Here is a 27,488-nt window from a genome sequence, read left to right as displayed (position 1 = left end):
AATAAATAATCTAAAAAATCCTATCTGTGGCTAAATAAAATTTAATGCACAGGATTACATTAGCAATCTTATATATTTCTTTGAGTCTATTTTGACTATCCTTTTTTTTTTGTTGTTGTTCCTTCAAGTCATTCTTGACCTGTGGCAACTGTCTAGCAGTTTTCTTGCCAACACTTTTGGAAGTGGTTTGCCGCTGTCTTCTTACTAAGGCTGAGAGACAGTGAAAGGTCAAAAGTCACCTATATGGCTTCAAGCCTAAGGGAGGACTAGAACTCAGAATGGTCCTGGTTTCCAGCCTGTTGCTTTAACCACTTCACCAAACCAGGTCTCTAATTATATAAAGGCCTCTATTAAAATCTAGTCCTGCCTTTGGTTCCATGGATCCTGTCTTTGTTTATAGAATTCAAACCTGTACAGATATTTAGCATACCCTTACCTTATATACTTTTAATCTTGTCTCCTAAACTAGAACCTCTAACAGATACTGTTTGGCCTAAGTTCAAAGAGATAGTTAAGTACTATCTGTGTACTATGGAATCTTCTTTAAAAGCAATTCAAGGTTATTCGAGACTTGAAAACCACTGGATCCATGTTTGACCCAATATGGAAGTTTCCTAAATTGTAAATTCCAAACATCAAGCTACAGCTTGCCAACTGAACAATATTTTAACACAGTATTATCCTGAGTTGCCACTTAGGCAATATACCATAATTAAGCATGTTGGGTATTAGCAATCATGAATCAGGACTGCAATGCTCACCTTTATTGGGTAATAGGCAACTATCCTTTCCTGCAATATAATCATCATTTGCTGAATCTTAATAGATAGTTTGAATTCACAAGGATAGTGTAATTACCCAACTTGATTCTTAAATAAAATTGTCCTAAAAGGTATATGGCGAGAAGCTGCATGAAAACTTAGTGTTTGGTTATAGTTTATAAACTAGACCAAGCCAGTCCAAATGATATATAAACAGCTCTGCATCATGATCAGAAGTGTGTGTGAGAGTTATTTGTGAGTGCTGTAACTTGGGAACAAAAGTAACATGTTTATGCCTTGCAGATAAAACACTATGTCCCCTTCATAATTACAAATTCCTGACACTTCTATTAGGCAAAACCATCTTCTGTAGAACCAAAATTCAGGTTTTAAGTTCCAAAGCCCTAAATGGATTGACAGTTAATTTTTTTTAGAGAATGGATTGGCAGTTAATTTTTTTTTAGACTTTTTTTCCAGATCCTTTGAATGAACCCAATTCTGAATGTGGCATTAAAAATGCACATTCACACTGCAGGGGAAAAAAAATCCTGAGATTCACTGAAGCATGTACAGGTTGTCCTCAATTTACTACCATAATTGCTCCAATTGTTCTCACCTCTGAATTCCATATATCCCTGCCATCTGTAAATCAGATTTTAAAAATGTATTTTGCTGATAATAAATACAAAGCAACAACATAAAGTACAATAGCGCTTATATCATCTATACTGAAATTTATAGTTTATATAGTAATCGATTCCTGTTGTTTCTATTACATAATAGAGCAAGAACCAGAATCACCTATGGAAGAGCAAAAAACTAAGCCATAGTCAATATGCATAAATCAGTAGTCGTAGTTGATCAATGGCTTAAAAGACACCAGAGAAGGTCTATACTACGGCAGTTCGAGTCCTACCACCACGTGACAGAGTGAGCTCCCATCACTTGCCTCTGTTCCTGCCAGACTAACAGATCGAAAGCATGTAAATGCAAGTAGATACATAGGTGGGAAGGTAACAACATTCTGTGTTTCGGTGTATGCTTTGCGCTGCAGAGTGATGTCATGCTGCCCACAAGTCTTCAGACAGCACTGGCTCAATGCCTTAAAGAAATGGAGATGAGCACTGCCTCCTAAAATCCTCTATGACTAGTGGAGTAAAACTGCAGGGACACCTTTACCTTTCTGCAAAGAATCAATGTGTATGGAGAGTTACATACAGGTGACCTCTAGCAGAAACTCCTGCTGAGTAATTGGCCACGGAAGAGCAAGTACAAGTAGTTCCCTAATTTTTCACTGTCATTCACAGAAACCCTGAAGATGAACCACACATGAAAGGGGATTCTCTTTCCTTACTTCAACAGAATCCCACACTCATGAATACTGAATGCTTAAGAATTATCATTTTTGACCTTCAGGAAAAAAAATGAGAAGAGCAGAAAAAAGTGGCACAAACCTCATTCGGTTGGTAATTTAATACACTGTTCAAAATGTAAGCTTATCACTTGAAGTCTATATTCATCTGCAATAAAGCCTATTCTTTGGAGCCAGGAGTATGAAATGCAGCCTTGTCATTAATGCTCCCTGCTGGACAGTTTTTAAAGAGTAGCACAGCTGCTGCCTTTTCTCCCTTGTAGATTAGACTCCTCACAGAGGGGGGGAAATTAATATGCAGTTAGTCCTGGTTTAGCAACCACAACTGGGACTAGCAACTCGATTGTTAAGCAAAGCGTTTGCTAAGTGAAAACTGAGACCATGCTTAGGAACTTACTTCAGCTTTCCTTTGCTTTACAACCTGTAAAGGTTGTAAAATTAGTTTTTCACCACTGTTGTAATTGCAAATAGTCACTAAATAAGAAAGCTGTTGAATGAGGACTCCTTGTAATTGAGAATGTTAAGATAATGAAGGTAATTAATCTGTCCTGCTGAGTTGTTCAAAGCTGTTCTTAAGTTCATTGACAGATCAAAGAAAATAACCTTTTAGTGAGTCTCAGAACCTGAAAACCACAGAGGAGCACACAAAATCAATCAGTGGCCTGGGATGAAACTATTATGTGACAAGTTTTATTTTAGTTAAAATGTTGGTGACACCAGACACTGTGGTTTGTAATAAATCATTTATGGCTTACTGTGTTTCCCTGAAAATAAGACCCTGTCTTATATTTTTTTGAACCCTGAAATAAGTGCTTGGCCTTATTGCCATGTGCTCAAAAGCCCGATTGGGCTTATTATCAGGGGATGTCTTATTTTTGGGGAAACAGGGTAGTAGGAAGTAAGTACGGTGCTCTGATTGTAGTTTATTCAATAAATTGTGATTTAGCAAACCATGATTTAGCGTGATACATAAACCCATATTTTATATGTTCCTGTCAAAAGATCAGGCATTGCAAACTCTTCTCTCTGCTTGTCTGTTCCAGATCATACATAAAAGTGAAATGAATTGTTCATTTGTAAAATGTGAGGACAAATTTAAATAATTTGGAACCCAGCTTCATGTGCATGGAAAGGTTTTCTGATCGTGACCTTACCGTTAAGGAGCCAGGTGATCTGAGGAACAGGTATCCCCTCAACTGAGCACCGAAGGGTAAAATCTTGCCCTTCACTCACGTGGCAGGATTTCAAGACTCGGAGAAAATGGGGAGGTACCTCCTTCACTTTAGGTCCTATAGATCAAAGCAAAAGGCAGTTAATGAAACTCAGTGCTAACAGATAGTCTCAGAATAAGATATTCCAGACCAGGCTAGAATATCTGACTGAGAGCTTGGCTGTCTCAGGAATTCTGGGAGTTGAAGTCCACAGGTTGTAAAAGAGCCACACTTGCCCACCCCTGTTCTAGACCAATGACAAAGTTAATCCTTAACTAATGTGGCAGTAGCTTAGTGAGCAAAATTAACCACGTTTAGTTGCTTCTAGTCGAGAACTTTGGAAATAATTCCTATGAACTGAATTGAATTCATTCTAAAAAATGAGAATGCAAATTGATATCTATAAATTATTTATCATTCATATTTCTAAATTTGCTTACTTCTTGGTGACTCTAGGCAGCACACAAATTTAACACCAGAGTAGTAGAACAGCAGCAGAAAACAAAAAAGTACTGAAATAGTACAAAAAAGTACTGTAAAACACCTCATATCCCACCCTAGCTCAAAGCTTAGGGAAGAGTCAGGTCTAAAAGGATGTAGCACTAGCATTATTTAGTGTGTTTTATACTACCGGTATGAAAGGGAGTATCTTTTTTTTCTTTTTCCAGTGAAGAAACTATTATCTACCAAGACAGTTCACCTAAGCATACTTTGCAACTAAAAGATGCTTACTTTTTACTGTTAATAGCCACCTGGTTGAAGCTTGTCCTGCAGGATTGAAAGCTTTGCAAGAGTAAAATCCACTGTCTTCCAGCTGAGTATTTTTCAGGCATAAACAATGGACTCCATCTTCTTCATATATCAGGATTCCGTCTCCCATTTCCAGAAGGGCTCCTTCTTTGAACCATTCAACAGTTGCCTTGGGTTTCCCTGAAACTAGTTCATTACAGGTAGATTAAGCATGGGGCTCATGGTCTAAAGTTTACAATTTCACAACGTGTCTCAGTATCTTTCTTGGCTACCACCAATTTCTAGCTTTTCATTTTAATGAGTAACCCTAATTTTGACACTGCTAAAAAGTTACTCAACTTTTCAAGATTTGTGTTGTTCAGTTTTTACTGGCCAATGACTAAAATAAAACTGGCCTGTCTAGATTAAATTTTATAATCATAATTTACAGTCATAATCTTAGTTGCAAAACTATCATATGACATGTTGTTTGGAGAAAGTTGAATTTGAAATTTTTTCCAATGAATAATCAAGGCAGAATATTTTCTTGGCTCATCCAATTAATCTTAATCAGCAGACTTAAAAAAGATTTTATTTAGCTAGATCCACAGGACAGTACTGCACAGATATATTTTCCAAATTTTCCTTCAGATTTTTTTTTTAAAATGAATGTAAATGAAAAAGCAATGTCACATTATTTTTCAGTTTTTAATTTTCAAAGTTAAAACAAACTGTTACATTAAATCAAAATCCACTAGACTGTGCTTGAATTTAATTAAGAGAGCTAATGATGTAAAAACATTGAACTCATTGTTCTAAATAGTTGAAACATCTTCCTATTGTGAATTTGCCATCTCTGTCTAGCCAACATGCGGTAGCAGGATATTTTTGAATGCTTTTCCATATTAAAGAAGTAGTACAACATAACAGTAATTTTAAACCAACTCTGCTAATTCTCCTAAATTCCTATACAAGAAGTCCTTCAGTTACAACTACAATTGAGCCCAAAATTTCTGTTGTTAAGTGAGACATTTGTTAAGTGAGTTTTGCCCCATTTTGCCACCTTTCTTGCCTCAGTTGTTAAGTGAATCACTGCAGCTGGTAAGTTAGTAATCCGGTTATTAAGTGAATTTGGCTTCTCTATTGACTTTGCTTGTCAGAAGGTCACAAAAGGTGATGACCCCGATGTGCAACCGTCATAAATATGAACCAGTTGCCAAGTGTCTGAATTTTGATCACATGATCATGATGCTGCTGCAAAGGATGTAACTGTGAAAAACCATCATAAGTCACTATTTTCAGTGACATTGTAACTGAACAGTCACTAAATGAATTGTTGTAAGTGGAGGACTACCTGTATTCTCTTTAGAACATGAAAAGGCTGTAATGCACATGATTCTCCCTGTGAAGTGTAAAGTAGTACAATCGGTGGGTTGCCCCTGGTTCAGACCGATTCGCAAAAACCGGTAGTAAAACCGGCGAGAAGCCCCACCCACCACCCAGATGTCATCATCAGCAATCTGTGCGTGCACAGAAGCTTCTGCGCATGTGCAGAAGCAAGGCGCTTGTGCAGAAGCAAGGTGCGTGCGAGAGTGAAGCGATTGTGCACGTGCGATCTCGTTGCGAACTGGTGGTAAAGGTAAGTAAAACTCACCCCTGAATACAATCCATTCTATTCTATTCCCTCATGCTTCTGCATACATACCCATGTGTTGCTAATATATCTTTTGGCTTTCATTATCAAATTCTAAAGCTGAAAGCAGGAGTGTTACCTAGCCAGTTTGACCTGTGTGATCTGATTGCAACATTTTTTCAGCTCTTCCATCCGTTTCCTCCAGAGGGGGCAGTATGTTGGGCACGAGAGCTGAACTTGTACACCATTCTAGGCAGACTGATACTATGCCTCTTGCACTTCATCTACTTTTTGCAGAAGGCAAAGCCTCATGATGGGAGGTAGTAATGATGTACAATAGAAACTAATCACACTTACCTTATAATTACAGTATGTGCAGTTATTTGTCTATGCTTGAGGGAAACAAGAGGCCAACCCACATTGCCCATGTTATGTAAAAGCTCTGGCTGCAAACATCTCAACCCTTGTCAATGGGGGCGGGGGAACCCTTTGATATCCGTGATGAGCTGGCAATCCATTTTCTGTTTAAAAACATCCCAGAAAGGAATCATTCTTACCTCTGCATCTAAATGTAACCACTTCTCCTTCTAATGCTTCTTGGCTTTGAGGCCGACACTCAAATTGTGGAGGGATTCTCTGAATCTTTATTTCTGCTGCACTCTTCTTTAACCCAATATGATTTTCCAATTCTTCAGAGGTCAGATTATCTGGCTTGGTAGATAAAGCAGCCTGCCAATCCGCTGCCAGTAATTGCTTTGTTTTTTCTCCATTAACTTCCTGTTCAGAGGAAACTGCCTTCAATTCTGCCTTTGGTCCGGGCTGTATTTTCACAGAGCGAAGAGTTATAGTGCTTGATGTTTTCTGCAGAACCTGTTGGCCTTTCTTGTCTTCTTTAGGTGGCTCTCTGCTGGGTTCTTTCACTTGTTGCAACTGAGTCTCTCTGGATTCTTTGGGTGGAGCAAGGTGAATTTCTCTCTTCACCAATGGCCTTTCTTTGGATTCTAGCAAAAGCTCTGTAGTAGTTGATTTGAGGTCTTTAACTATCCCATTGCTAGTGGGTTTTCTGATCTCTGAGGTTTCAATAGCTTTGGTAATAATGGTGGATTTTGTAGAGGCACTGGGTTTTACTGATGTGCTAAAGGGAAAATATTTTTCTTAAGCCAAGAGAACAATTTGTAAAAGTACATTTATTTCTTAAAAACCACTTGCTTAATGTTTGAATGTTGATTTTAGGCAGATCATTTGATTTCTGTTCTGTGACGTTGTTTCACATCAAATGTGTATAATATTTTATGTAAAAGGAACAGAATTGCATTTTGACACGCTACTTCTGTATAAACAAAATGATCGAGGATGAGGCAAGCCACTCTTTATAAAACCAATGCATATATTATGAGGCAAACCAAGTAAAAATCCCACATTTATTTTTCAGTAACTTCAGTAAAAATAATTTCAATAAACAAGGCTTGAAACATTCAGTTCCATTGTTAAGTTTAATGGGCAAGGTATTTTAGGAATAGGAACAGAAAACTTTATGGCAGCATACCATATTTTTTGTCTACTCAGCTAGGGATAGCCTTATAATATTTTTTTTTTACTTACCAGTGTTCCCTAAATTTCAGATATGATGGCAGAGGTATCACATCATCTTGTGCCATGTACTCTATGGCAGTCACTTTAAATTTTAAAATAAGTGTTGCTGGACCATCTTGGCGATGTAGCAACTGTCCAAGACCCCTTAGATAGCTGCTCATCAATATTTCATCAGCCAGTTGGCAGCTCTTGCAAATGTCTAGCCCTCTCAGAGGGGTCTATGACCATTTGCCACAGCCAAGTCAAGTGCCACAGCCAACTGACTGCAGGACAAGAGTTAAACTAATATCAAAGAAATGGCAGAATAGAATCATTCAAGAAAGGATGCAAAAGGAGGGGTAAAATGAAATATGAATGGCAAAAAGAAAATATTTTTTATTTATTTAAATAATTAAATAGAATTGGTAAATTGTCCCACAGCAAGTTGGCCCGTAGCAAGTTGGCCATGGTGAGTTGGCTGCAGCGAGTTGGCTGTGGCAAGTTGTCCCACTCGGCTCTCAGAGAGTCACTGTTAGCATTCTCTTCTGCTTCTCTGCAGTTAGGGAATAGGACCTCAGGTACTCCAAGCAAGTAAGAGCCTTGGTAGTACAGGGGTTTAAGGCACCCTGTTATTAAGCTTATTAAGACCAGCTGCCTGCAATTACTGCAGGGTTCGAATCTCGCCAAGGCTCAAGGTTGACTCAGCCTTCCATCCTTTCTAAGGTAGGTGAAATGAGGACCCAGTTTGTGGGGGCAATAAGCTGACTTTGTATAAATATACAAAAAGGATGAAGGCTATTGCTGAGCACATTGTAAGCCGCCCTGAGTCTTCGGAGAAGGGCGGCATATAAATCAAATTAAAAAAAATAAATAAATAAAAAATAATGTCTTGTACAATTCAGATCCATCGTATTTAGACAAGTGCAAGGCAGCCAAACAGAGCACATTTTAATCAACTTCACCTATCCATTCTGGTTTCAAAGTTGGACTGTGCACACTTCAAAAATGACTAGGAGCAGGCATTATGAACTTTGCACCAAAGTGAGCATAGCACCTCTTATCTATTCATCAAGAATGTGTATTTAGTACACTTCTCTATAAGCTTGGAAAATGCTGGTGCTTTCAGAGTCAGGGTTTTTATTTTGTTTTTTTTGGTGCTTTAATGCTGCAGCTTTTTTCAGGCTTCCAAGAAAGCTTTTGTGAAAAACAGAGAAGTGGTGTGTCTGTTTTAGGTCTGAAACACTACTTCTGAACCATGCCTATAGCTCTATTCCAAATGCATGGCCGAATGGTTCACAGTTGGGGTCAGCTCCCTCACTGCAAAGTTTAAAAGATTTTAAAAAGAACCAAAATCTCAGAAGTCAATTAAATCACAAAATCTGTTTTCTTAGTGGAGATCTTAACAGATTGGCTCACTTCTATTTTTTGATTATTATTGCCTTTACATTTTTTTCTTAGGACTATGATATTGTGCAAAATCACACTTGAAAGAGATGTAATCTGTTACATGCCTTTTTTAGTACTACTAATTACATAGTCCCCATGCAAAAGTTGAAATGCTCTATTACAGGATCCCCTCTACAACATGACATGTTTGGCTATTGAAGATTCAGTAAATAATTTACTGTCATACAGCAGGTAAGCTGAAGGCTTAAACAATAATAAATAATAACATATAATTTGTTATCTGTGTTGTTTTTAAAAGGTAAAAATCAAGATAAAGGAAGAAGGAATGGAAAATACATACCAAAGAGGTTGAGAACATGCATCCCTTTTTAGAGAACCTAAAATGATAAAAGATTAAAAATAAAACCTAATATTTCAAGCTAAAGTACAAATTGCAGTTTGCTTTAAGTTAAAACTATATTTCTTCATCCTTGGTCTCATGTTAATTTGTCCCTGAACATAGATATCTGCAGGGAGGGAGCAAACAGGTCAAATGACAGCACTTGTGTGACAAGATTGTCAAATGACAGCTTTAACACAAGTACAAAATAGCAGTATTTGTATATTGGCAAAATCATATATACACAATCATTTTGGTACCATTGCAATTTATAGCAGATGTAGTTTCCAGCAGTTTATCCAAAGGATAAACTTAAGAAATATGGAAGATAAAAGTATTTCTATTATATCTTCCTTCCCGCCCTCCCTCCCTCCCCCTCCTCATGAAATACTGAAAAAAAGAATATTGATTATTTTGAACTATGGATTATATTGCAATAGTGAATAACACCATGAAATTCAGGTAGAACCTATCATTTGATCCTGAGTGAAATACAGACTGATGGCATTCTTGAGGCCATGACTAGAAAGCAGAAGTTCATGTGATTTAGGCATTTGATGTGATCAAATCAAGGCTAGACAAAACAATTATACTTGACAGGTTTAGGTGTACAGAAGAATGGGAAGATGATCAATAAGGCAGAGGAATGAGATCAGGGAACAGAATGAAATATCCTTGAAAAGTGTTACCATGATAAAAGTGGCAGGAATTTCTTGGAAACAACACCATAGCCACTAATTAAATTGTTGGCATATAACTAACTAGAGAAGGAAATCAAGTGTCTCTGTAGATATATGTTATTTTATTTGATGTGCTTTGGCCTTCTGCAATGCACTTTGCTTGGCTGCTGCCTTTCATCCTTAATCTCCTTGGCAAAGAACTACCATCTGATCAGATTTGAGAAGCTCAAACTCACATGAGATCATGATTCAAACCTTTTTTGATTACAAAATATTCTGATCTTTTTATTCCTATCACAGATTGGTCTACTCTTGCCTTTCAGCTTTTGCTTCCTTTTGATCGAATTTTAATAATCAATGTTCAATTAGTTTACAGTCTGTAAAAGAAAAGATATTAGAAGGGAGTGGGATTTGCTCTCATTTTATATACTAATGATGTTGATCTTGGTAATTCCTTAATTAGGCTGCTGTTTATTGTTAGCTTGTTGTCTGATTATGTAGCACCAGATTCAGGAATTATGAAGTTAATAGGATGACATTGGGCTATTGTTTACATGATCAGGGTGAGGATTAATGAGAAAACCATACTCTCTTATGAATCATAACTCCTTTAAGTATGAGCTAGTTTACAGAAGGAGAAGCAATAAAAGAATGACATCATCATAATCATTCTCACCACCACCACCGATTTCACTCACAAGTTGTCTTCAATTTTTTAAATGTGACTAGGAGGAAGAGAAAGGAGCCTGGATTTTACTATAACCTGTTTCTAATAAAATAAAATGCAACTTTAAAAAAATTAAACCTGACCTGTATGTTTGGACCATAATTTAGGAGTCACTCTGAAAAAACAGGAGGACAGAAAGTTTTGAAGAATAAAAGAAGAACTGGCCCAACTCTTGGAAATTTAGTTGCCATGTTTGCATTTTTTTCCTTTTAGTCTGTTTTGACCATACCTTGAACCATGAGTTCTGCAGTCACAGAAGCTTTCCCAGCATTATTCATCAAGGTACAAGTGTAAATTCCAGCATCAGCCAGCTGAATATTTTGGATTTCCAAAAACTGGATGCCTGCTTTCTCAAACATGTTAAAACGATCATTTTTCTGCACTTGAATTTCATCCTACATGCATGAAGAAATAAAATAACACATCTAGATGTAGTCATGAAAAGAGAAAAAATATCATTTAATTTCATGCTTTATTATTTTCTTTATTTCACAATGCAGTGCTTTCCTTGGCATGTTCATATAATGTTAAAATACTCCTCAAAAATAAGCTGCTCCACTGTACACCAGAAACAAAGTAATACTCAAAATATGAGCATTATAGAGCTAGTTTCTTTAAGCCAGGATCTTCTATTTTTATTTGAATAAAGAGTTGTCTGAGCATGACATCCTTGAAGGTAACTTTTAGCTGTATAGTTGTCTTAGCTTTTTCTGTTGGGCTTCTCAACATTAAAGCAGGCAGTGAAAAAAATATTTGATAAAGTGGGACAAAACTGTAGTTCTAATATACAGATGGAACAATGGAAATATGTGGTTGAAAGGACTGAAATTTACATTACATTATAATGTTAAATATAATTTTTATAAAATGAGGTACCACTGGTGTATGTCAACACAGAATATTTAGAATATTTAAAGGCAATTCAAATTTATGTTGGAAATGTGAGAAAGAAGGGGGGACATTTTACCATATTTGGTGGACACATAAAAAAGCTAGAAAATTTAATACACTTGTTCAGAGGATTACATACAACTGTATGTAAAAATCTAGAAAATACATACACTGGTTCAGAAGATTTTAAAGATTAATATATATTTGAAACCAGAGATTTTTCTTGTAGGATTGATGGAAAAATAGTTGAAAAAAGACACAGAACTTTGTTTTTATACATGATAACTGCAGTGAGATTACTGTACGCACAAAGGTGGGTAGATTCAGCACTACCCACAACAGGGAATGGTTAAAGATAATGGAATTTGCAGAGATGGCTAAATTGACTTTGAAAAGATAAACTACAGTATCTATATTTATTGCTAACTGAAAACTCCTTACAGATTTTTTGCATGAAACAAAATAAAATGAATTTATGATTTATAGTTTTGATGATAGGACAGAATATAGAAAAAAGAGAACTATTAACCATAGAGTAAGAGGTAAATTTATAATTGTACTTAAAACTCTTGTAAAGAAGATCAGAAATTACTTTTACCTTTCTTGATTTGTTTCTTGTTCTCTTCTTGTTCTCACTTTATATCAGTTTGTATTAGTTTATATCCTTTTTAAAAAAATATTTAATAAAATTGTGTATGTTACACACACAGAGACACACAAACTAAAGCAGGCCAGGATTAGAGGGCAATTAGAGTGGCCGTGATCTATAAAAATTCCATCTAGCTGACAAGATGTTCCATTCTATACTCTGCCAATTTGGAGTGCATAGTGCTATGTTTAGATGAGTGGGATATGTATGGCTACTGTTAGCTACTATGCATCCTGCTACCTTTTCCTCTTCCTGAGTTAAATGGGTTACTCAGGGGCATCACACTGGACTAACCTATTTCCTTGACCTAGGGCAGTGATAGCGAACCTTTTCGGCTTTGAGTGCTGAAAAGGAAGCACACACACGTCTGGGCCACAACTTGGAAGAGGAGCTGCCCAGGGCGCATGCAAGCACCTGAAAATGAACTTCCGGTTTCAGCTACTGAACTTCCGGTTTCAGCCAGTTATTCTTCCAGGTTTCTGGCATGCATGCGCATGCAATGATCAGCTGGCCGGCGCACATGCTCATGTGGGAAAATGGAAGACCAGCTCTTCTAGTTTCCGGCACTGCCACATACAAAAAGGCTACCTGATTGATACACGTGCATGCACGCCAAAACCCGGAAGAGGAACGGGCAACGCCGCGAGTGCCAGGCGACAATGCTCCGCATGCCATAGGTTCGCCATCACGGAACTAGGGGATATCAATGACCATTCTGATGTAATTAACCATCTCCAACTAGGTTCTTTTAAACATTTTGTGATGACCACAGACCTATCTTAACATGTTTCTGCCCTGTGACTGCAGCACGACACATGTTGCATTTCACTTTCTGCTCAGGTGGAACTGGCGATTTTAAGATGGAAGAGCCTTGCACAACTTCATTATCATGGACAAATCATATACTCAAGAGTTTTATCCAGAGTGTTATCCATAAACTCTTCAGGAGTAAAGGTCCCATACTTGAACCCAGGTACCCAACAGATTTGAATGATTTCCTGATTATGCTTCTGTATCATTATTCGCAATGCTGTTGATGGAAATGGACTGGTAGTTGACCCTATCCTATTGTTCCTAAGCATCCCCTTCCTTCTTACAGAGCCACATGGCATAATAGAGAATAAACAATGATGAAGTGGATAAGACATCAGTTATAGCAAAGCACAGAAGTTCTCAGGTGTAGTCAGATTAAGTGAGCAAAGTCCACCTGAATAGTTCAATTGCAGTGGAGACAGAAATAATACTTACTTCTTTACTTCTAAAGCATTTATACTGAACTAGCCAACACTGCTTTTCCTAACTGTATGACATTTCTTCTACCAAGGGAAAGCTCTGGGATAATTGATACTGTGTTCAATCTACAGTATTCTTTGTGGTCAGGGTAATTAAATCTATCTACAAGGTGACATTGGGGCAAATCAGAGAGGGGAAACTTTGGTATGTGCTTCTCCCTCTCTCTGTGTCTCCCTCTCTCTCTCTTCCTCCCTCCCCCCCTTTTTTTTTTTTTTGGCTTGTAGATCCCAGGAGTGTGGACAGGCTACGTGGAGAGACCAGAGCTACCATCTGCTTAAGTAAACCAATGCAGGACTGGCTTTGTTAAGGAAAGTTGATCAATGCTTCTTCGTGGGAAGGATGTGTTCCCCTTTGCTTAAAGCTTGCAATAAATGGTTTACTCCTCATTTAAATTAGTGGATCTATAGGACCATTTCAAATGCTTAATTACTGGGAAAGGTAATCAAGAAAGTGGTGACTTCACAGGTCCATATACATTGGAATTACACTCATTTTCCAAATGCATTTCAACAATATTTTGACCCGGTCCTCATTTGTATTGATTCAAAACTATGACACATGTTGTCAAGGGACTTGCATTTGACTCCCAACTCTCTCAGCATTTAGAAAATCTATAGAGACAGATTTCTTTTACCGGTGTTTTCACTTGTAAGTGATTCTGATAACTATTCTTAATTTTAATAAGTTTAATTTTAGCTTCATGTTGCATAGTGACAAGAAATTATCTGATCATTTTATACCATCAGAAGTCAGAAGTATTACAGACCACTAAAATTAGAACATTTTGAGATGGCAACATTGACTTGTTGGATTAGGAAAAAAGACATTCTTAATAACTGGAAACCCTTTTTGTACTTTTTGCTGAAAATGGAAAAAATGAACATGTATTTTATGGTTTGATGCTTAAAAAGGATAGAATATGGAAAGAAGGGAGCCATGATGGAACCTTAAAGAGAAAGAGGATAAAATATAAATGCATTTAAAATTTCAATGAAGATCAGAAGCTACTTCTTTATATCTTTCCCTTTCCCTTTTATTTCTTATTTATTTAGTTATGAATTTTCTGTTACTTTATTTTTTCTTTACATTATTATTTTTACTTTGCAAAAAACCTAAGTAAAAATTAGAAATTGAATAAAGTTAGAACACTTTATATGAAAGTCTGTCTTTCAATGTTAATAAAGGGATACATTCTGATATGCCAAACCACAATTTTACTAGTGATGCAAATGGGGACTAAAGGATCTATTTTTTTTCCTAAATATAATACCAGACTAGGAAAAGGAAAAATGAGCCAGGATTGAAGATCCTCTCAATAGATAAGTATAATCAACTCTTCAGAAAATCTGAATAGCTGTGAAATCAACTATACCTTGAACCAAATGACCCGAGGCTGAGGTCGCCCTGTTATCTTACAGGAAAATTTACCATTCTGTCCTTCTCGTACAATAACCCGGTTGGGTTTTGTAGCAAACTTGGGTGGACATTCGCCCCAGATGCTGGGCCGTTGTTCTATAGGTAGAACAGTAGACTGACCCCTGGAATGAAGTAATCAAATATTATTACTGAATCATGCTTCTCAATGAATTTCAGAATATTGTAGGCAATATGTAGCAAGGTGCCGCTCTGGAAGTGAATTCTACATATTTTTCCTGGAGTACAACATGTATTTGCAAGTATTAGAAAATAAACGCTTGCTTTTTTTCCAGCATTATGAGGAGGCACACATGCCCACACTTGAACAAATGATAAATTTAGATTTGGTACAGCAAAAAAATACTTGGTCTCCATGAAAACTCTAAATAAATAACTCCTCTGTTCTGGTCCTGTTAGATCTCTCAGCGGCTTTTGATACCATTGACCATGGTATCATGCTGCACCGGTTGGAAGAGTTGGGGATGGGGGGCACCGTGTTACGGTGGTATCTCCTCCTTTCTCTCCGACCGGTCGCAGTTCGTGTTGGCAGGGGGGCAGAGGTCGACCTCGAGGCCTCTTGTATGTGGAGTGCCTCAGGGGTCGGTCCTCTCGCCCCTCCTGTTCAACATTTATGTGAAGCCGCTGGGCGAGATCATCCGTGGCTTTGGGGTGAGATACCACCAGTACGCTGATGACACTCAGCTGTACATCTCCACCCTAGGCCACCCCAACGATGCCCTTGAAGTGATATCCCAGTGCCTGGAGGCTGTACGGATCTGGATGGGGAGGAACAGGCTCAAGCTCAACCCTTCCAAGACTGAGTGGCTGTGGTTCCCGGCATCCTGATATAGTCAGTTGACTCCATCACTGACTATTGGGGGCGAGTCTTTGGCCCCCACAGAGAGGGCTCGCAATCTGGGAGTCCTCCTGGATACGCAGCTGTCCTTGGAGGAACATCTGACGGCTGTAACCAGGGGGACCTTTTGTCAGGTTCGCCTGATTCGCCAGTTGCGGCCCTTTCTTATCGGGATTCCCTGTGCACAGTCACTCATGCCCTCGTAACCTCTCGCCTTGACTACTGCAACGCTCTCTACATGGGGCTCCCCTTGAAGAGCACCCGGAAGCTCCAACTGGTCCAGAAGGCAGCAGCGCGGGTAGTGACGGGAGCAGCATGGCGCTCCCATGTAACACCGCTCCTGCGTGAGCTGCATTGGCTCCTGGTGGTCTTCCGGGTGCCCTTCAAGGTGTTGGTTATCACCTTTAAAGCGCTCCATGGCATAGGGCCTAGCTATCTTTGAGACCGCCTGCTGCCACTGACGACCTCCCATCGACCCGTGCGCTCCCACAGAGAGGCCTCCTCGGGGTGCCCTCAGCCAAACAGTGCAGGCTGGTGACCCCCAGGGGGAGGGCCTTCTCTGTGGGGGCACCTACCCTCTGGAATCAGTTGCCCCCAGAGATAAGGAGAAACCATGACCTCAGTGCCTTCCGCCGTGCCCTTAAAACCTTCTTTTTCCAGCAAGCCGGGCTGGCCTAATTTTTAAAGTGTTTTTAATTGTTTTGTTTATCATTTTTAATTAATGGGGCCAAATTTATATATATCTTTTAACTGTATTTTAATATTTGTATTTGATGTTTTTACTTGGCTGTTCACCGCCCTGAGTCCTCAGGGAGAAGGGCGGTATACAAATTCAAACTAAACTAAACTAAACTAAACTAAACTAAACTAAACTAAACTAAACAAAACAATAAAATAAAATAAAATAAAATAAAATAATAAAATAAAATAATAAAATAATAAAATAATAAAATAATAAAATAATAAAATAAAATAAAATAAAATAATAAAATAAAATAAAATAAAATAATAATAAAATAAAATAAAATAAAATAAAATAAAATAAAATAAATAATTAAAAAGAAAGAAAAGGAAATGAGTGCATGCATGTTAGTGCATCTGTTATGATTCGCCAGCAGCCTGCAGAGCTGACAGCGGAGTCAGACAGTGAGGAGGCTGTGGGGGAACATGGGCCAGTCCTGGAGTTTGGGAAAGGCCCGGACGAGGGCTCTGGGCCAGAGGCAGAGATGGGGCCTGGGCCATCTGGGAGTGATGCACGGACTCCGGAGCCTCCAGAGTCGGACAGCAGAGAGGCAGAAGAACAGGAGGAGCCTGTTCCTAGTACACGCATGTGCAGAGCTGCCAGAAGGCACGAACAGTTAAAACAAAAGGGACGACTCCGGAGTAAGGCCTGGAGATGATTGGCCCCTCCCATAAGGCTTAAAAGAAAAGCAAAGGCATGTGGGCACTTTGCAGGAAAGCAACGTTGTTAATTCTGTTCCCAGTCAGCATCTCTGTTTGATTCTGGAATCTGTGTGGCTTTGCCAAGGTCTTTGGCAGAGTGTCAAAGGAGCTAAAGGTTGGTAATTATCCCGAAGGATTTCTCCCGAAGGACTTTTTGCAACTAATTGGGACTCAGCTGTGAATGAACATAATTCACAGCTGTTGCAATAAAAGAGGTTTTTGGGACTACTCGTGTGTTTTAATGACTCAGGAAGTCTAGGAAGCTGTACAAGAATGATCATTACAATGCAATTCTCCTGAATTTAAATAACATTTTACCTCCTGATTTTATCCAATATGCACAGAAATGCAAAAAACAAACGAACAAACAAACAAACAAACAAAAACCATGGTATTTGACAGATTTAACTGCAATGAACCAAATAAACTTTCTTCTTGGTCATTTTTTCCTGAATTCTTGCCCATTCTGTTACCATCATGTGAGTCCAACTCAACTGTGTGAACCTTTGGAAGATATTGTACAAGCATAAATCAGGTAACTTTCTCATCGCTACCATTAGATTAAGTGAAAAATATCAGAGTTATCCCCCCCCCACCCCCAGGATAAAATGTAGGAAACATTTCCACTGGAAGGGCTTGGAAAAAATACTTCACCTAGAAGCCTCTTTCTACTTGCAAAAGTACTAATAGAAAGAAGTCATCGTGACCAAAAGGGAAAGAAAAACAGCTCCTCTATTGATAATTCCCCACACTTGGCTTTGACTCTCATAGAATATTCTCCCCACAGGTAAATAAACTCGTTTGATTCTGTAAAGCTGACTCTAATATAGGGGTGTCAAACTCAAGGCCTGTGGGCTGGATCCGGGACACGACGGACCAGTAGTGTGTTGCAAAACCTGTCGCTACCGGTTTGCTTGTGCACACATGTTCTTGATGCTTCTGCACATGCGCAGAAGCTTCTGCACATACGCAGAAGCATCCAGTGCAGGTGGGCAGAGCTTCCCACCACTGCTGCTACTGATTTGCCGATCCAGGTAGAACCGGTAGCAACCCACCACTGGGACGGACACCTCCTGCAGCACCCTGCCAGCAAAGTGTTGCAGGAGGCCGTCCAGGCCAAAAACAGGGCATGGCGGGTCTCGCACAGCCCTCCTGAGCCCCGTTTTGCCCAACAGTCTTCGGAGAGGGGCGGCATATAAATTGAATTAATTAAATTAAATTAAATTAAACAGGGTGCTGCAGGAGGGGTCTGTCCTATCTCTTTCCCCACCCACCCACCTGCACAGAACTACAATGCTGATCCAGCCCTCGAAGAAATCCAGTTTGATACCCCTGCTCTAATACATCTGTTTTTGGAAGAATTGGAATTATTTACTGCAGTTGATTTCTGGCAATTCATCTAGAAACACTAATTATGCAGTTTAAACAAAGGCCTGAAAATAACACAACTCTGTAGAAAAATCAGAATCTATTTTGCAAAACTGTAAGACAATCACTCATTTTAAATAAATATTAAACAGGTTATACTTTCTGATACTCAGGTTCTACCACCTTTGACTGATGATGAAAGGGTTAAATAAGGGTGTTGTAGGGGAGAGACTACAACACCCTATGTTTTAGGTACATGCTGTAACCCTATGACTATTTGGCTTGGTTAATTTTGGGAATGATTCCTGGCATATTTGCAAAGGTGGGGGGGAACCCTCTTGTTCATGGTGTTCCAGTCAACTAGTACATTTACTACCTTATGAGCATTCCTTTTAAATTTTAAGAACTAAAAGTTATTTAAAAAGTAATACCAAGAAGCTTGTAAGAATCTTGTGATTTGAGAATGAGCAGCTGAGGAACAACATTTGTTTTTATACTTTTTCCATTTTTAAAGATGATTATTAACATACTGCCATAAATATTTCAGAACATGGTCTTTCTAAAGAAGATCAAAAAGTGGTTTTTGCTATGTATGATGAATTAAATTAATTATATATTTTTGCAATGTTAACTAAGCTCTGCTTATTTTTGAGAAATTCAAAAGTCAAATAACAAATACCAGTTCAGTGAGTTCATCATTTAAAACTCTGATAAAAAGCCATGAAATAAGGAACAGTAATAGAACATTCAATATACATTAAGCAATATTTAGTCTTGTTTGTACTAGTTCTCCACCAGTTCTGGTGGACTTTGATTTTTATAAATTCCTAAGCCAAAATCCTGTTCACTAAATTTTAAACAATGTCAAGCACAGAAGGTTAGGATTAGGGTTACAGGAAGTCTGGTTCACTTTAATGGCAAATATCACCATCACACATAGTAGAGAATAATCAACAGTGATGAAAATGAAGCTGTGAGTTTCAAGCAAATTTAAACTCATGGTTATGTGCTCTGCACAAAATGCTTACACATATGCAAACACATTTGCTCATCATCTGCAATATATTGTAATATTAAAAGAAACTGAGATTTCAGCCCAAAAAGGAAACACTATATTGTAAACAGTGTAATAATATAGGGAAACTTATTATTGTAAATAATAGTTAGGTGATAATCAGTGGTGAAATCTAAAATTTGTTACTACCGGTTCTGTGGGCATGGCTTGGTGATGGTGGTGGTAATGTGACTGGGTGGGCGTGGCCAATTTTTTTTTTTTACTTTTAAAACCATTTTTTCTACAACCTCTTCAGTGAAGAAGTTGTAAAAAATGCTTTCAAAAGGCTCTGACGATCCCAGCTGAGTTGCCTGATCGGCAGAGGCTTTTTTTCTTTTAAAAGCCTCTGCCGATCAGGCAATTCAGCTTGGATCGTCAGAGGCATTTAAAAGAAAAAAAAGCCTCTGCCGATTGGCAACTCAGCTTGGATCGTCAGAGCCTTTTAAAAGCATTTTTTCTACAACCTCTTCAGAGGTTGTAGAAAAAATGCTTTTAAAAGCCTTTGACGATCCCAGCTGAGCCGCACAATCATCAGAGGCTTTTTTTTTTACTTTTAAAAGCATTTTTTCGGCTGAAGAGGTTGTAGAAAAAATGCTTTTATTTTTTTTAAAAAAAGCCTCTGATGATTGCATGGCTCAGCTGGGCATGGGGCGGGGGGTGGCAGGGATTTTTGCTACCGGTTCTCCGAACCACCCGCTGCCATCACTACCGGATCGAGTGATCCGGTCCGAACAGGGAGCATTTCACCCCTGGTGATAATCAATTAGTTAAATATACTAAAGTGCAAAGGAGTTATAAAAGTTGGACCACCAATGACTTCTCTCTATTTCTTGCTTTAAAAAAACACTTAGCAGGTAAATATTATAATCTGTACTTCCTAGTGAAATAATAAAGAGTTAAGAGTCATATTAGAAAATACATGAAATTATTCTTCATGGGGGAAAATAGCAATTCAGCTTCCTAAATATGAATCAGGATCAGACAGTAGTAACCTGAAATGTGAGGTGTAACAACAGTGAATAATAACCCCCAAAAAGCAAAAGCAAGTTTCTAGATCAGAGCTGGCCAGACTAGAGCTGTCTAGATTAGATCTAATAGCAAATTTAAAAAGAAATAAATTGGTGGAACACATTACTTATAAATTTGGTTCGAAGTTTTGTCAGCTGAACAAAACAAGCACAAAAGAGGCCAAATGGCTTACAATTCTTAACAATACTGAACACTATAAAAAGTAAGGAAGATTAACTTGACAGAAATGCACAAGAACCATTACCTAGGGAAATGGAGCTGAATTTTTTTTTAAGTCCAGAGAAACAAGATAATTTGGAAATGGCTCAGGCAGAAGTCCTCCCTTATTCACAAGAGTATAAGGAGGAGAAGAAATACAACACAACCAGATTTGCAACAGTGATATGAACTCCATTAGATAGGCTAGACCGGAAAATATATTGACTGTCATAAATATATGGTTCCATGAAATGTTTTGAATGCAGCAGAATTATTATGACTAAAGCCTAATAGAAAATCTTGCCTTTTTTAGATATTTCAAAAGCTCTGCATGTTAAAGAATAGATATCTGCTCTTAAGTATATAAATAAATGCCACCCAAACGCTTACCCAGAACTTTTGGAACTGGAAGGCAAGTTATATTTCTTCAAAACTTTTCCTAAAAGAAAATAGAAAAATGGTCAGACATAAAAAATACTTTATCAGGACCACAAATCATTGGGACCCATAAATTATTGAATATATGGATTTTTCTATCTCTATACTGTATATTAAAACAACATATTTGTCCATTATTATTCTTTTAAAAAAATTACACTATTTGCTTCTCCATCTGCCCATTCTCCACCTGAAAAACACATCTAATCAAGCTTTGCTTCCTTGTACCTTACAACAGAGGTAAAGTAATTGCAGGGCACGAACAACTATTTGCTGTAGAGTGCTTTGAGAAGCAGCCCAAGCTACAGTCCTATACACCCAAATAAGAAATTTCTACTGAAAATGTTGTTTTGTCTCATTTGTCCATACATACAAATGGAACTGCTTAATTGTTTTTGCTATTTCAAAAACTGCTCAAAATCTTTCAGTAAGAAGTTTTTATTTAATTCCAACTGACTAACCTGAAGCCATATTTAGTTCACCTGCCTGCATCTATTACCTTAACATATCTAAGATATTTCTATAACACATGTCACAACCAAAACGTTTAAGTCAGGATGGAAGATATTATGTTGTGAGTCTGCAGCACCATCTACTGGATGTGAGCAAGTGAACTTTATGAACTTTAATGAATGGTAAATACAGTTGGCTTCTGTAAAATATGGGAGACAACATAAAATATTGAAAAACATTAATACAATTTAAAGCAATTTTTTGTAAATAATCACCTATGCTTATCTCAACAGAAATCATAGTGGTGAAGTCTGACTTTTGAACCAAAATGTCCTCAGATCAAATCATATTATAGGTTTTTTCTACCACAGGGGACCCCAACCCCCGGGGCCTTGGACCAGCCCCAGGCCGGGCAAACAAGTGAAGCCCCATCCATGGGATGCAGACAGCATGTGAAATCACGCCCCCCCTCCCCAGTCTGCAGAAAAACCTCTCTGCACAGAACCAGCTCCTGGTGCCCAAAAGGTTGGGGTTCGCTGTTCTAGAGAAGCTTAGGCAAGCGGTAGGAGGATAACAGTGTCCTATCCTTAAAAGTAATTGTTATAAATGCCTTAGGTTAACCTTTGCTTTGAAACACCATAGTAGTTTTCCCACTTGGTATTCTGCAGATGAGAATTCTGTATAAGAATAGCCCTGCTGGATCAGGTTAAAGCAGACTTTAGGGACAGCATTTTGTTCCCAGTCAAATGCCTCTGGTGCTCACAAGCAGGAGGCACTGAAACTTCTTTGGACAACTGGTACCCTGTTTCCCCCAAAATAAGACATCCCCTGATAATAAGTCCAATCGGGCTTTTGCATGGATGGCAATAAGGCCAAGCGCTTATTTCAGGATTAAAAAGAAATATAAGACAGGGTCTTATTTTGGGGGAAACACGGTATTTGGAGGCATACTTCTTCAAATCTTGAAGGGAAGATTGAATATTTAGGATAGATGGTATTCAGTTGACTTGTCCTCCATGAATTAATTCAGTTTCCTTTTAAAGCCTTCAAGCTCTCAAAGGCAATTAGGTTCAAAAGTGTTATCTCTAGATTAGGATGGGGTAACCTATAGCTCTCCAGATATTGAAACCCTACAGGTCCCAATAGCCCAAATCACCACAGCCAATCGTGAAGAGACGTAGTTTTCTGAAATCACAGCTTTATTGTTCCTGATTTATCCTCAGAGTGTTTCATGGCTGAAGGCCTTGTGCCTCAAACTCTCTGCAGCAAGTACACATTTCAACTTGTGCGTTTTGAATTGCTGCGTTCCACTGAGTTAGCCAAGGCATAAAAAAAAAAAATGGTAGCCAACTGGCATTCCCTCCTCAATTTTCCACATTTGCTTTTGCAATCAGGAAAAAATGAAGAAAATTGGGATGGGGCAAGTCATTGCAGAGAAAAAAAAGAGCTTCCAGAATGGAAACTGTGCTAGATAGCTAACATTCTTACCTTCCACTGTCAATTCCACAGTCACCTGGCGAATCCCACCAGCATTTCTGGCCTGACATGTATACAGACCACCATCTTCCTCCTTCACCCCTTTAATCATCAAGCTGAAAATCCCTCGGATGCTGCAATCTGCTACACAGTGCTCTCCTGTGACAAGGTGCTCATTTCTATACCATGTGATCTGAGGTTCAGGGTTGCCTCTCACCTAAAACAGTTCCATATAGAAATAACCAGAGGGAAGAAACGGGGATTGAGGAAGGGGAAAAAAAAAACAAAATGATTTTACCTGGAACAAATGCAGAACACTTTGCAAGCCAGTGGAAGAAAGTATTTTCTGAAGTAATGTCTGTTAAACACATACAAATCACCAAGAGCCAAAAGGCAAAAATCCGAACAGAAAGAAGAGAATTTACGGATGCATCATGCTGTTAAAACTAGCAATGTTGATCCAAGAACTTCTTCTGCCTGTTGAGGTTTAAAAGCCAAAATTGAGAAATTTTGAGAAATAGTTTCAGATGATAAATCTATGGCCCCATTTTTCAGTCTGGTATGGCAGACATATAAGGGTGTGAATTAAAACAACCATATGTAGGTTGAAAAATCACAGGATATAATTTCCTTTATCAGATGAATTATCCTTGAAAAGTATTCAAAAACACCATTGTTCAGGCAATTCCATATAAACCAGCTGCAAAATAAAAAGCAAGGAACAGTTGGTGTACGAAGTCTGGTCAACAACATTTTTCACAGATGAAAATAAGATCTCCCAGATAAATTTTGTAAATGTAACTATTCTTTTCCCTTTTGGATAGTAGCGAATAGCGCGGAAGGCAAAAACATAGTGATTATCATCTGTGGATTATTTTAGGCATTCTCATTTATCTGGGTTTGAGGAAAAATTAAATTTGAATCTGATTTTCAAACATTCATTCAAAGGATATATGTATTTTCAATAAGGTAAACTGGGAAATAATTTATTTGATATACTGTGCATATCAAAGTTAAAATATGATGAAAGGTATATTGAGATATACTCATATTTATATAATTTTAATATATAGGGGTACAGTTTTTATATTTGATCAATGGAGATTAAAATTAAGGGAAGATTTGCTTACATTTGAAGATGTTTTGGCTTCTGCATTATGTTTTTCATTTTTAAAATTGCCAGAATGCCTTAATAATGTGGAACTCCGCACAAAGCTATCCAATCACCAAACAACAATATATGTGTTAAATGAGAGATTGAAAGAAGCACTAAATATATGTTTCCTGTTATACTGAACTCAGCAGCAAGTTAAACAGCTCAAAAATAATTCTTACTATCTTTATTCTCTTATTAAATTACTTTATTAGCTTCAAACCCGATGCCAATGCACAAATATTATGTTTGCACCTATATTTGTGTTCATTTACTAGTCAATTGACTGTATCAAAATACAAAACAATATCAAAAAGTAAAATGCAAAGATATTAAATGAAGTGCCTTCAAATGCAATAATCATCTTTGCATTCTCCTCAAATTCTTTAATAAAATGAGTTCTCATCTTTAACAATAAATTTGGCAGACCTACAAGTAACACAAAAGTTTACACACTGGAAGAAATAAAGTAATCTACTGTCAGTATCCCAATAAGCTATTCTGTCAACCAGTAACTTCACTATTACTGAAGCACATAATTTCCAGTGAAGGAGAACATGTATGCAATATTTTTTGTCTGATACTCCAGTTATTAATTATTAAGTATATATAGCTCCCCATCTCATTTGCATGTGACTATGGGTGGTATGCACAGTTAACACACGTATACAATTTATTACTATGGTACTTTCACCATAGAATCAAACAACTCAAATCTCACTCTGGTAAAAACTGTTCTTTGGTACATGGGTTTTTTTTTTTCTGTTTGAAATTTCTTCTTATTCTTTGCCAAGTATTTTAAGGGACTAATATCTGCAAATGACTTAATACTGATTTGGGCGTTACAGGCAGAATCCTATGTTTAAACATTTTCTTGTCCAGATATTTAACTGAAGTTAGGTATTAAACAGATAAACCATACTGCAAAATAACTTTGATAAGTAGTTTTACCCAAGAGGTGCTATGTCTCATGCTAATTTGTTTCTTTCAGATAACATTTTGGTATTCTGTTCAGGATCCATTAAAATAACCCTCCAAAAATAACCAGAAGTTTGATCATAGATTCTAAGACAAACTACCAGCTACCCAAAACTGCCAATTGACCAATTCCAAAACTGCAGGTGTTCACATAAACTTAAAATTAATTATTATATAATTATAATTAATTAATTATAAAATTAATCTTTGGTCTGTGGAAACATCTGTCATTAATAATATATTCAATAATGGTTGGGTGATGAATTTATTAACTTATCTAATACTATGCAACATAGAGCTTTAACTCTTACATAGTTTTATTTTAGTACTACACATTCAGAGAGAATTTTAATTGTATGGTATATAGTATGTTCAAGTTGAATTAAATCCATGCCACTTGATTAATCATGGCTTCAAATGGGGAAATTCTACTGATATTGAAAAAGAGGCCTTTCTATATAAACATATGCAAGTCAAGCACTGGGACTTACTGAATTATCTTTCCTCAACTTCGATCATGCTGTGCAAATGATCATGCTCTCTTCGCATATAATTGCATCCAAGAGAAATACAATAGCTATGAATATATTTAAGATTGTACTCTAAGGACACATTCGCACACAGAAAAGCATACTCAAGAAGCAACAGCTTTCAAGCATACTTACATTCTATCTGGTAAATGACAGCATTCAGGTCTTCTGTTTATAATCTGATCAGATCAGAGGTGGGTTTCAGCAGGTTCTGACCAGTTCTGGAGAACTGGTAGCGAAAATTTTGAGTAGTTCGGAAAACCGGTAGTACAAATTATTATTATTATTTTTTAATTTGATTTATATGCCGCCCTTTTCCAGAGTCTCAGGGCGGCTTACAATGTGTTAAGCAATAGCCTTCATACTTTTGTATATTTATACAAAGTCATCTTATTGCCCCCATAATCTGGGTCCTCATTTTACCTACCTTAGAAAGGATGGAAGGCTGAGTCAACTTTGAGCCTGGTGAGATTTGAACTTGCAGTAATTGCAGGCAGCAGATGTAAGTGGATGTTAATTAGTCTGCTGAGCCACCACAGCTCTGACTGACTGGCCCCACCCCCATCTATTCTCTGCCTCCCAAGTCCCAGCTGAACAGGAAGAAATGGGTATTTTGCAGTAACCTTCCCCTGGATTGGGGAGGGAATGGAGATTTTACAGTATCCTTACCCTGGAGTGGGGTGGGAATGGAGATTTTACAGTATCCTTCCCCGGCCGCGCCCATCAAGCCACACCCATAGAAAATTTTGAAACCCACCACTGGATCAGATGAAGAAAAAATCCAGATACAGTCTAAATCCACAACTAAGACTAAAATTTTAATCTAATTCTGAGACCAGCAGAAGATTTTTCAGGATCTATCTAAAAATACATAGACCATGAATTTCTGAAAGAAATTGAGTGCTATGACTCATAAGCATATAGTTAAGAGTAGCAGGGTGTTGTTAGGCAGAAAGTCAGCCATATAAAGCCAAATCACTGTTGTTTTTCAAACACTACAAGCCTTTTAAATATCACTCTCAAAGAATAAAATTGTCCCACCAAAAAAAATACTGTGGTACATTCAAAGTTAATGCCTCATTCTCCTGGATAATGAATAGCCCTAAAAAAATTCTTGTTCAACTTGGTGCTCTTGAGAAGATGTAATTTTAGCAGGTCTAGGAACTAGTAGGGCAGGTTTAGTAGATTGTGATTTTCAATTCTTAGGATTTCTGCCTCAAGAATTCAAAAAATTATCCATTTAGGGTTATCAACATTCTAAGTAGAGCCAATATTTTAAGTTTTTAAGTTTTAATTGCATATATTATTACAAACTTATTGTTCTTAAATTTAACTGTGGAATTCACCTGGCAGCTACCAGGAGAGAAATTAGAGACTTTTCTCTGAGATAGGAATGGAATTCAATAAAATATTCTAATCATGAAGTAAATTGTACATTGTTTAACTATAAATTCCAGATTTTAATCAAATTTCAGGAAGAACAACAAGTTATATAAAATGACACACCATAGCTTCCGCATGTTTGCCAAGAACAGAAAATGCTGACAAGTCATAAAGAGATTGCCACCAATGTTTCGTCTAGAATCCCAGATGGCTTATTAAGTAATAACAAAAAAATGAAATCAAATTCAATCTAAACTACTCATGCATTTCAAATAACCAAATGCAATTTTCAACTACAACACAAAGAAATCACATTTTGAAATTCCACATCTGGTGATGTTTAGGTTCTTATCCCATATGCAAACAGTACTAATAAGTAAGTTATTTTGGAATGATCCAAATAATCTAT

At 37.5% G+C, this 27,488-nt stretch overlaps 1 protein-coding gene across 1 annotated transcript in view; it reads right to left on the bottom strand.

Annotated features, from left to right (window-relative positions):
* Positions 1-27,488, bottom strand: part of MYLK (myosin light chain kinase) — a 194,398-nt gene that overhangs the window by 107,797 nt on the left and 59,113 nt on the right. The window contains exons 3-10 of the mRNA XM_070950178.1: positions 23,048-23,252; positions 21,059-21,107; positions 14,677-14,842; positions 10,701-10,866; positions 9,026-9,062; positions 6,264-6,841; positions 4,077-4,280; positions 3,288-3,422 (exon numbers count right to left, since the gene is read on the bottom strand). Of these exons, the coding sequence (XP_070806279.1) occupies positions 3,288-3,422; positions 4,077-4,280; positions 6,264-6,841; positions 9,026-9,062; positions 10,701-10,866; positions 14,677-14,842; positions 21,059-21,107; positions 23,048-23,252 (1,540 nt within the window). The remainder of the gene's footprint in view (positions 1-3,287; positions 3,423-4,076; positions 4,281-6,263; positions 6,842-9,025; positions 9,063-10,700; positions 10,867-14,676; positions 14,843-21,058; positions 21,108-23,047; positions 23,253-27,488) is intronic.

The sequence above is a fragment of the Pituophis catenifer genome, unplaced genomic scaffold (genome assembly GCF_029215685.1).
Source record: "Pituophis catenifer annectens isolate HBS135680 unplaced genomic scaffold, rPitCat1.0.hap2 SCAF_1, whole genome shotgun sequence".
NCBI classification, from domain to species: Eukaryota; Metazoa; Chordata; class Lepidosauria; order Squamata; family Colubridae; genus Pituophis; species Pituophis catenifer.
The sequence above is the reverse complement of the archived record's forward strand: the minus strand, read 5'-3'. Positions and strand labels throughout refer to the sequence as shown.